The sequence below is a fragment of the Bos indicus genome, chromosome 3 (assembly GCF_029378745.1).
Source record: "Bos indicus isolate NIAB-ARS_2022 breed Sahiwal x Tharparkar chromosome 3, NIAB-ARS_B.indTharparkar_mat_pri_1.0, whole genome shotgun sequence".
Taxonomy (NCBI): domain Eukaryota; kingdom Metazoa; phylum Chordata; class Mammalia; order Artiodactyla; family Bovidae; genus Bos; species Bos indicus.
In genome coordinates, this window is record NC_091762.1 from 30,102,771 (window position 1) to 30,114,932 (window position 12,162).

Genomic DNA, 12,162 nt, shown 5'->3' on the forward strand with positions numbered 1-12,162 from the left:
TTTCTCGACTAGTTGGTCAATATACAACAGAACAGAAAACAGAATTTTGGAAAGTGTTTCCTTTAAGTATCTTTTGACTAATTTCCCTGAAAAAAGAAAACAACACAAAAAAACCCCCAATCCTACTTTGATAGCTAAAACACTGCTATTTCTCGGTACTTAACCAAGGGTTCAAATTTCTCCAATAGAAAGTAAACTTCTCTTTCTCTCTTTGCTTTCTCTCGTGGACACTAACAGAATGCCAAACACAAAGTAAGTCCTTAGGAATGATCAAATCTGGGAACAAATTCATCTGAACTGATCTTCAATTAAAATTCATCAGTGTCAGTGACTCAGCCACAGAAGAGACCAATCTGCATCTGGGGGGAAATCTCTGGTACCTGATTGTGCCGACCGCCGACGACCGAAATTGTCGCGGTGTCAGGCTGTGCAAGGTGCTTGTGGTCAGACCACGAGTGTCTGTAGGAAATGGAGACATCTTTTCCAATTTCACCTTCTGTGGCACTTCTACAGGAGAGAGAAATCAAGTCATTCTAAGAACTGAGAAAAAGAAAAACAGCCTAAATGTAAAGGTAGATCAATTTCCTTTCCTTTAAGAGCTGAACCTTACCATTCTCCCTCTGACAAACTGCTATAAAGGCAGACTGTCTGAAGCAGAGATGCCAGGCAAAAACTGGCCATTAACTGTAGCATGGCTTAAAGTCTACCAACACCTCCATGCTGGGTTTTTTTGTTTGTTGTAAGAGTGTCTTAGCACATTTTACATCAAGGAAAACTGCACTCAAGTCACTGAACTGGAGGGCAGATAAGCTGACCCTGTCACAGTGAAAAATGGCTCTCCTGCAGCACCAATGCCCGTGAAGATGCTGAATTTCTGGAAATTTAGTTTTTGTTTCATGGATAATATATTCAACAAAAGAAAAAAATTATGCACAACTTCTGCTCAGGTAAGTCTGAGAAGACAGTAATCCATGTGGGTCTAGGCTTCTCTTCCAAAACTGGAAGGACCAAGGGCAGCAGAGTAGGGGCTAATCCCCACCTGTCAGCAGAATGGATGGTCACCCTGCACCCTGGGCCAAGGCTGGGAAGAGGGAGGAAGGGACAGAGGGATCGGAGGATGGAGGTCTCGTCTGGACCTTACTGGCTGGCCTCTGCATAACTGTGTGGAGATGGGGGTGGGTGGGCAGGTAATGAAAAGTGGGGAGACAAGGAGAGAAAAAAACCAAAACCTGAGAAGAGCAGCCCTACCTGTCCCCAGGTATGTGGTTGGCCTGTGACTGTCCCATAGGCCTGTGCTGCAGGGCTGGGCTTTGCCTGGCGGAGTTTGTTCCTGATGGTGGACCAAGATGCTCTGTTCAAAGGCAAAAATGAAAAAAATAAGAATTTGTACATAAAAATGTGGAGGCTGAGAAGATCTATGAAAGTGAGCCAATAACAAGTCCCCAACGGTAGGGACTGTTGTCTGCAACTGAAATGTTATGTCTTTTCCCCTGTGGCTTCTGATGGATGTTTATGTTTGGAGAAAACAGGAATCATTCTTACTGCACCCACTCTCCCTCTTGCACCATTGTTTTGGTCGCCTTTCCACCCAACATGGAAACAGAAGTGAACAAAGTCCATCATTATTGAGAGGATGGAGCTCTAGGAACTTGTCTTGTAAACCAATTTATGGGTTTCCCAGGCACACTGCTCATAACTGGTAAACTGCCCTAGGTGACAAAGACAGGTTTAAGAATGCGGGAACACAGAGGCCAGCCTGGAAACCACACACATATCCTTAACCTGCACCTTCGATATGGCAGTAGTCATTTCACCTGACTCTAGTGTCAGACACAGACTTAGACAATCATTCTGAGTGTTGACAAATGTTTATAAAGATTTTACTAATTCTGTTTTCTCAGCACAAACGAAAAAAAGAAACATTTGTTTCTGTATCATCCTCAACAGCTCCAGAATTCCTGTTGTTCTTTGACAGATTTCATAACTAAGTTAAGTAGCTGCTTGCATCTAGAATTAGATGCCAATTCATGGGAGATGACAGTTAAAAGACACTCCTCAGGTTGTTCAACTTGCATTTTTAAAGCTGAAACTTTCTAATGTTTTATCACACCAAAATTTCAATTCATGAACTATTTAAAGTATCAAAGAGAGAGAAAAAGACTTCCCTGGTGGCACAGTGGGTAAGAATCCGCCTCCCAATGCAGGGGACAAGGGTTTGATCCCTGGTCTGAGATGCCGCGGGGCAGCTGAGCCCCTTGTACCACTACTACTGAAGCCTGTGCACCCAGGAGCCTGTGCTCTTCAACAAGAGAAGAGCAATGAGAAGCCCAGGCACCGCAACGAGAGAGTAGCCCCTGCTTGCAGCAACTAGAGAAGGCCCATACAACACAATGAAGACTCAGTGCAGTCAAAAGTGACACATTTTTAAAAGAGGGAGAACACAGATTAATGATTAAGACCATGAACTTCAGAGCAAGACTGAGGGGGTTTAAGCCAGATCCCATCATTTGCTAGCTGTGTGTTTCTGAACACATAACTTCTCTGTGCTTCTAATCATCTCATCTATAAAAAGGAATTACAGCTACCTCATACGGTTATTAAGTTACTATATGCTAGAACAGTGCCTGGTATATTACTATAAAAAATGCTTCTATTAAAATGATCATTATGGCTATCATCATAATTATCAAAATGATGTGGGCTATATTTCTCTCAAGATGTACACTCTGAAATACTGACCTAACTTGAGCAAAAATGTCCCATGTAGGGGCCATTTTTAGGTTAGAGTATGTAGAAACTGATAAAATCTGAATCTCAGAATATAATGAAGGCAGAAAGGCTGACGTGAAAGACACGGAATCTGAATGGTTAGGAAGCAGTTTCTATGGAGAAAACGGGCTTCAGGGTCACTAAGTGCACTGCTCTTTTATGGCCTGGATTAAGTTGTTTCTCGTCAAAGTTCTTGGGACTGAAAACACAGATAAATAATTTATTCTTATTTAAGAACTTCTTGTAACTGAAAGCATTCTGAAAACACAGGCCAGAGTATAAACAGTGGTGGGAGGACAGTGATGGTATCTGGCTAAGCTGTGGCAGCCCCGGAGGCTTTCTGATGCTCCGACTCTGCCTGCTGGGCTTGTGTGTCTATGTGGGTTTCAACACCATGTACCAGATGTACAGGTGGAGGCCCAACTTTGCAGAAATCATCCAGAGTTCTGTCTTTCCTCTTTAAAGTGAAATGATCCAGGAAGGGAGAGTGGAGCATGAATTCTTTTAATTTTAAATTTTGGCAGGGGTGTGACCTGGAAACTTGTCTGTTGTGCGTTTATTCACTATCATGAATTTAATTTCCCTAATTACCTTAACAAATTACTTACACTGGCCTCCTTAACCCCCAGTCTCATCTTTATTCTGCCTCCTGGACTCCAGGCCCGGCACAGACACTGAAACACGCCACGGCCTTGCTTAGGAACCTAGGGCAACTTTTTATTGCTCCTGAGGTACTATCCAAATTTGTCACCTGGCACTCCTGGCATCACCTGTTCAAAAATGTCATGTCCTCTGTGAAATCTTACCTGGCTCCCTATGCCCAGTTTTCATAGCGGTTACCTCATTATGTCAGAGTTGGGTTAAATACCTGTCTCCTCTGCGAGACTGTGGACTCCTTGACTGCAGGAATCACCCCTCATTCACATTCCTGTGTCCATTATAAAGTCCAGAAGTCCTTTCACCCTTTGCTTACTGGGTATGTCAATTTCTAGTTACCTGTCTCTAAACTTGAGTAGTCATTATAGAGTTGAATTCTGTCATTGTAACTTCATGGCTACTATCGAGGCAATAGAATCTGCTGGGAAATATTACATCTATCAACGAGATGACTGAAAGATAACTGTACCTTTGTATTAATTAGTCCAACTTAGATAATTTTTTGGCTTCACTATCTTGGCTAGAGGAATGGGTATGTAACTTCAGAGCAGGACAGTATAAATAAGCTGATCAATTTCAAATTTTCCTCTACCTTCTCCTGAGGATAAGAGACGTCACTGCTAGGCAAAAAGCACCACAAATTGATGCTTATTCTTACAGTTACATGTTGTTTTTTGCTACCCCCTCCAAGGTTAAATAAACTTTCATTAGTATTTCTTTTAATTTTTAGTCCTTCAAACCATCCTATATAACATCTCCAATTTATGTGTAAAAGACATTCTACTTCTCAAAGTTAAATATTTATTCCACGGTATCAAACAGGCCTATGTTTTCTCTGAATTTTATCTGAAAACTCTTCAAATAGTAAAGCAATGGGTTAAGTACATCTTTACCTCAATGAGAAACTTTTCCTAGAGTTTCTACATGTACCTACTTAAGAAGAAGTGTATTCAGAGGGCTTCTCAGATGGATAAACACAAAATTCTACAGTTAAAACTATAGCAACAAACATAATATATTGGCAACCATTTTACCAAGAATAAATAAGAACCTTATGAGAGAAGGTTCTTATGTGTATATATATATGTGTGTGTGTGTATAGAAGAACCTTATGAGAGGTTCTTATATGTATGTGTGTATATATACACACAAATTCTTAAAAATTAGATATTAAAATTATATATATATAATATACATATAGATAATAATAAACCAGCAGAATAGGATAGAGAGCATGATTAAAGAGGAAGTTAACATACAGAAGAGATGGCTCCACAAATCAATGAGGAAGTACTACTATCTAATAGCTGGCACTAGAAAAGCTGGCTCGCTCTAAGAATAAAAACTAGAACTATAAATAAAGTTAGGTTCCAGATGGATTAAAGACCTAAATGCAAAATTAGGAATCTAATAGATGATAATGTAAGAGAAAGTCTCTGTGATATGGGGTGGGGAGCAATACCTTATTTTAAGCAAAACTTCAAAAGTATAAGCCATGAAGTAAAAATGGACTGATTTGGTGACATCTAAATTAAGGATCTGTATAATAAAGGGAGCCATAGTTAAAGTTAACATACAGACGACGGGAAAAGGTATTTGTACTTTCTAAAACTAAATTTGGCTAATGCCTATCTAATTCATAAGGAATCTCTAAATGCCAACAAGAAAAAGACAGCAACTCCACAAGAAAAATGAGTAAAGATTCTGAAGAGGCAATCCACAAGAAAAACAGATGCTCAAATTCATGGGTAAGCAGAGAAATGCAAATTACCTACCAATGAAGTAACACTCTCCATACTGTACCCTAGCCAACTTGAAAGCTGGATAAGGCCAGGTATTGGGGGAAGGGATGTGAAGATAAGGAACCCTCAGTGTTCTGCTGGTGGAAACGTAGATGCCGCAATTACAGAAGAAAATCTGATAGTACAGTACCTGGTCAAAGTAAGCAATTTCTTTGATCAATTCACTCCAATAAATTCTCACACAGTTTTATAAAATACATATACGAAAGTGTATGAGGATAGTTTGTGATAATGTGGAGTGGGAGACAATGTGGATTTGGCTGTCTATTGGGGAGCAGACAAGTAACGAGTGGTAAATATACAGTACGGAGAATGGTCAAGCAGTTAAAAGCAATCAATACGTTTACCCAGCAACTTGGATAAATCCTGAAGGCACATAATGCTCTGATAACAAAAGAACAAGCAACCAAAGAAAAGATCAATGAATTTAGACTATATCAACGTTAAACTTCTGTGCATCAGGAGACAATATCAAGAAAGTGAAAAGATAAGCCACAAAATGGGAGAAAAGACTTGCAAACCACTTATCTGATAAGGATCTAAAATCAGAATATAAACCTTATAATTCAACAATAAAAGAAACAACCCAATTAAAAGTGAGCAAAGGATCTGAATAGACATTTCTCCTAAGAAAGATATGTAAGTGACCAACAGCATATGAAAAGACAATCTCAGTAGTCACCAGGGGGTACAAACCAAACTGCCGCCTCACACTCACTACAAGGGCTCACACACACAAAACTGCCGCTTCACACTCACTAGAAGGGCTTGCACACACAAAACTGCCGCTTCACACTCACTAGAATGGCTCACACACACAAAACTGCCGCTTCACACTCACTAGAAGGGCTTGCACACACAAAACTGCCGCTTCACACTCACTAGAAGGGCTTGCACACACAAAACTGCCGCTTCACACTCACTAGAATGGCTCACACACACAAAACTGCCGCTTCACACTCACTAGAATGGCTCACACACACAAAACTGCCGCTTCACACTCACTAGAATGGCTCACACACACAAAACTGCTGCCTCACACTCACTAGGAGGGCTTACACACACAAAACTGCCGCTTCACACTCACTAGAATGGCCCACACACACAAAACTGCTGCCTCACACTCACTAGAATGGCTCACACACACAAAACTGCCGCTTCACACTCACTAGAATGGCTCACACACACAAAACTGCCGCTTCACACTCACTAGAATGGCCCCCACACACAAAACTGCTGCCTCACACTCACTAGGAGGGCTTACACACACAAAACTGCCGCTTCACACTCACTAGAATGGCTTACACACAAAACTGCTGCTTCACACTCACTAGGAGGGCTCACACACACAAAACTGCCACTTCACACTCACTAGGAGGGCTTACACACACAAAACTGCCGCTTCACACTCACTAGAATGGCCCACACACACAAAACTGCTGCCTCACACTCACTAGGAGGGCTTACACACACAAAACTGCCGCTTCACACTCACTAGAATGGCTTACACACAAAACTGCCGCTTCACACTCACTAGGAGGGCTTACACACACAAAACTGCTGCCTCACACTCACTAGGAGGGCTTACACACACAAAACTGCCGCTTCACACTCACTAGGAGGGCTTACACACACAAAACTGCCGCTTCACACTCACTAGAATGGCTTGCACACACAAAACTGCCGCTTCACACTCACTAGAATGGCTTACACACACAAAATAAAATGGTGAGGATGTGGAGAAATTGGAAGCTTCATACATTACTGGTGGGATTACAAAACAATGCAGGTGTTGGGGAAAACAGTTTGGCAGTTCCTCAAAAAGATAAAAATGAGTTACTATATGACCTAACAATTCTACACCTAGATATATACCCAAGAAAAATGAAAACATGTATTTGTACAAAAATCTGTACACCATTGTTCATAGCAGCATTTTCCACAATAGGAAAAAACCCAAGTGTCTATCAAATAATGAATAAATAAGCAAAATGTATATACACATAATGGGATGTTATTCTTTAGTCATAAAAAGGATATGCGTGTGTGTGTAAGTCACTCAGTCATGTCCAACTCTTTGCAACCCCATGGACTCTAGCCTGCCAGGCTACTCTTTCCATGGAATTCTCCAGGCAAGAATACTGGAGTGGGTAGCCATTTCCCTCTCCAGGGGATCTTTCTGATCCAGGGACTGAACCCGTGTCTCCTCCACTGCAGGCAGATTCTTTACTGTCTGAACCACAGGGAAGCCCAAAACGGACATGCTACAACACAGATGAACCATGAAAACATTCTGCTAAGTGAAAGAAGCCAGACACGAAAGGTCACATAGTATATAATTCCATTTACATGAAATGTCTCGCAAATCCTTAAAGAAGCAGTGGTTTCTTAAAAGGGTGAGAAAATGTTCTGGAATTGGTGGTGATGTTTGCACAACCTTATGAAAATACTAAAAACCACTGACTTGTATAGTTTAAAATAATGAATTTTATAGTATATGAATTACGTTTCATTTAAAAAGAGAAAAGATACAACTAAATGCCATGTAAGATCCTGCATTGGATCCTGTAACAATTAAGTGACATAAAAAGAAGAAAGCAATGGTTTTGAGGGGAAAGAAAGAAAAAAAAATGCATAAAATCTATAATACAATATCATTTATACAAATCAAAAATAAATGCACACACACAAACATGTATTTTAAAAGACATAAAAAGAAGCACATAAAACACTGGCAGTGGGAAAGGTGAGAGAAATGAGAGAGGAAAATGAAGACAAGTGAGAACAAACATAAATAAATGGAAAAGAAAACAGAAGGTGACTGCCAGAACCATTCCAACATAGTCCTTGTAACCTCTGGTACCTTGGTTCACCATTAAAAATGAACAAGAACTGACACAACATCAGAAATCAACTTTGAAAAAGAACACATTTTAAAGATTTCGTCAAGCAACAACAAGCAGGTCTAGTCCGTTTATGATCCAGACTTGAGAAGGAGCCGCTGTAGTGAGGAGCTGGCGGTGTCATGGGAGTGCCATGAGCCAGAGGGGGTCCTGAGTGTGTTTGAGGGTTTTACACCATACATGACATTTGACTTGGGAACTTGGCAAAATAAGCACGAATACTGAACTGTATCTAGCAAAAGGGGGAAAAGAAGATGAAGGAAACAAGTTCCATTTTTCCAGACAGCGAATGGCTATGGAGAGTCGGGGAGCAGTAACACACGGGAAGGAACGAAGCTCTGAGGTATTGATCTGAATGTGGGATTTCTAAGAACAGCTGGCGAGCTATAAATATGCATCTGACTCTTTAGTGCAGTTAATAGACTTTATATGGAATACAAAGAGAAACTTGGACTGCTTACAAACTCCATGAATGGGATTTTATGGACAGAAGGGACACTTTCTATTTTTTTACCTAAAAAAGTAAGAGATTCTGAATGTTCCCATAGTTTAGTAAAACTTACAGAGAATAATGGAATAAGGTATAATCACTGAAATGTGATTTTACATGTCAAACATGATTGTATATTTTAAGAGGCTACACCTACATTTGAAACACACCTTAAAGCATGGATCTCCACCCTTCTAATTTTCCTAAATTTTGACTGGCGTTACATAAGAAGTCTTAAGATTTCCCAGTACACAGGTTTAGAAGTATCTGGACCAGAATGTCAAAGTTAATTTTTTTTTTTTTTTTGCCACATCTTGAGGCTTGTGGGAGATCTTAGTTCCTAACCAGGCATGGAACGTACGCCCACAGCACTGAAAGTACAGAGTCCTAACCAATGCACTGCCAGGGAATTTCAAAACTAATTTTTAAAAGAAAGAAAAATGAGTAATTTTGGACAACCTTTTAGAGAAAACACCATCAACAATTAAGGGTAATTTTGAAAAAAAAAAAATACTAATATTATTCACCAGTAGAAAGACCACTTTTTTCTCTATCTCAAGGCTACTTGAAGTGTGGTCTTAGTCAGCAATAAGATGTGTACTGATACTGAGAGTAAAAATTTTAAAAAATTTGTAACAAATTGACAGAACAATTTTCTCATTTTAATTATTTACTTTTTATTATAGTTTACAAAAATGCCGGTCTATGATGAACTGGGAAAAAACCACTGATGCTTCTATATGTGGTTTGAGAAATACTGATCAATATTACTGCTGGTTCCACTACTTCCAGCAGTTTCTATCACTACTGCATGCCAAGCATGGTGATATAAATGCACCACATACATCTTTCTCAGAACTCTGAAATGTCATTTCCTGTGGCACTCAGGCCTGCTTTTCTTTGTAGGTGACAGAACAAATTTAAGGCTAAAAAGCAGGCTATAGAGATCATGGTAAAGACACTAAGATAAATCTTACCAAACTCATATTAACAATAAGCTTCATTCAAAAATTTTTATTGAGCACAAACTATGTGGCTAACACAGTTCTGGCTCTTGGGATTTAGCACCAACTATGATAAAATCTCTGGGTCTTCCCTGGTGGCCCAGTGGTAAAAGAATATGCCCAGTTTCAATCCCTGGGTTGGGAAGATCCCCTGGAGAGGGGAATGGCAGCCCATTCCAGTATTCTTGCCTGAAAAAATCCCATAGACAGTGAAACCTGTGGGGCTACAGTCCATAGCATCGCAAAGAATTGGACATGACGGCCATAAGTCTGTATTCTGTCTGTGAGTCTCTCTCTGTTTTGTAAGACTTAGCGACTAAACCACCACCACCACAACAGAATCTCTCACAAATCTTATGACTTTACATTCTAGTAGGGGAGATGACAATAAAGAAATAAACTTGCAGTTCAATAACCTCAGGTAGAGATAAGTACAATGAAGAAAAGTAAAGCTGAGAAAGGGAAGAGAGGAAGACTGGGGCAGACAAGGAGATTACAAGGGGAAAGCACAGCAGTTACGAGCACACAGATTCTGGAGAGAGTGCCTGATACAAATACTTGTTCCGTCACTAGTTTTATGACCATGGACAAGTTCTCTTAACGGCTCTGTGGCTCGCTCCCTCATCCATAGAATAGGAAATTAATAGTGCCGACCTAGCATTAGTGTGCAGAGAAGGCAATGGCACCCCACTCTAGTACTCTTGCCTGGAAAATCCCATGGACGGAGGAGCCTGGTAGGCTGCAGTCCATGGGGTTGCTAGAGTCAGACATGACTGAGCGACTTCACTTTCACTTTTCACTTTCATGCATTGGAGAAGGAAATGGCAACCCACTCCAGTGTTCTTGCCTGGAGAATCCCAGGGATGGGAAGCCTGGTGGGCTGCTGTCTATGGGATCGCACAGAGTCGGACACAACTGAAGTGACTTAGCAGCAGCAGCAGCAGCAGCAGCAGCATTAGTGTGAGGATTAAGAGTCAGCAGACGTAAAGTATTCAGGACAATACCTGCTACAGAGTAAGTGTTTCCTAAACATTATTATTTCTGCAGGCAGTGAGACTTAGGGGAGACTAGAATGAGGAAGGAGTCCATGCAAAGATATGGTAAAATAATGACAGCTACAATTAGATGAGCACCTTAAGGTATTTATACAGATTATGTATACTTTCACCTTTAATCTTCACAGTGATCTTGAAATAGATATCATTATTCCCATTGCATTGAGAAAAAAAAAAAAAACTGAAGGTTAGAAATGTTAAGTGACATGTTTAAGGCCTGCCAACTAGCTAATAGGTGTCAGTGAACTCTGTCAGTCAAAAGCCTTACTTCTTCTATTGGGTGTATATTGCTTCTACTAGGTATTGGCATAGAACTGAAAATATCCTTAATTTTGCTCATTCATCCATTTACTCATTACTTCTTTCAAAAAAAAAAAAATTTACTGAGTGCCTAGCAAGTATCAGGGCTTCCCTGGTGGCTCAGCTGGTAAAAAATTCACCTGCAATGAGGGAGACGGCGAGTATCATAGTCCATTGGTAATATTTTCTTTGTCTTCAAAGAGCAGACCCTTTTATTTGGGATATAGTGATGTAAGAACAGCACTCAACGAATTGCAGAGATAAGGAATGCAATAGGGGATCGGAAGCCCATGTGCACAGAGACCAATGAGGCCCAGTTCAAAAGAGGATCTGGGGACTTCCCCCGACAGTCCAGTGGTTAAGACTGCACTTCCAGAAAAATAAACGACCCAATCAAAAAATGGGCCAAAGAACTAAATAGACATTTCTCCAAAAAAGACATACAGATGGCTAACAAACACATGAAAAGATGCTCAACATCACTCATTATCAGAGAAATGCAAATCAAAACCACTATGAGGTACCATTTCACACCAGTCAGAATGGCTGCGATCCAAAAGTCTACAAATAATAAATGCTGGAGAGGGTGTGGAGAAAAGGGAACCCTCTTGCACTGTTGGTGGGAATGCAAACTAGTACAGCCACTATGGAGAACAGTGTGGAGATTCCTTAAAAAACTGGAAATAGAACTGCCTTATGATCCAGCAACCCCACTGCTGGGCATACACACTGAGAAAACCAGAAGGGAAAGAGACACGCGTACCCCAATGTTCATCGCAGCACTGTTTATAATAGCCAAGACATGGAAGCAACCTAGATGTCCATCAGCAGATGAATGGATAAGGAAGCTGTGGTACATATACACAATGGAGTATTACTCAGCCATTAAAAAGAATACATTTGAATCAGTTCTAATGAGGTGGATGAAACTGGAGCCTATTATACAGAGTGAAGTAAGCCAGAAGGAAAAACATAAATACAGTATACTAACGCATATATATGGAATTTAGAAAGATGGTAACAATAACCCTCTGTACAAGACAGCAAAAGAGACACTGATGTATAGAACAGTCTTATGGACTCTGTGGGAGAGGGAGAGGGTGGGAAGATTTGGGAGAATGGCAATGAAACATGTAGAATATCATGTAGGAAGCGAGTTGCCAGTCCAGGTTCGATGCATGA

The 12,162-nt window shown here is 40.5% G+C and overlaps 1 protein-coding gene across 5 annotated transcripts in view; it reads right to left on the bottom strand.

The window, feature by feature from the left end:
* Positions 1-12,162, bottom strand: part of MAGI3 (membrane associated guanylate kinase, WW and PDZ domain containing 3) — a 263,749-nt gene that overhangs the window by 12,077 nt on the left and 239,510 nt on the right. For all 5 annotated transcript variants that reach the window (XM_019956781.2, XM_019956780.2, XM_070779772.1 and 2 more), the window contains 2 exons: positions 1,249-1,351; positions 381-507 (listed from right to left, as the gene is read on the bottom strand). In XM_019956781.2, coding sequence (XP_019812340.2) covers positions 381-507; positions 1,249-1,351 — 230 coding nt within the window. The remainder of the gene's footprint in view (positions 1-380; positions 508-1,248; positions 1,352-12,162) is intronic.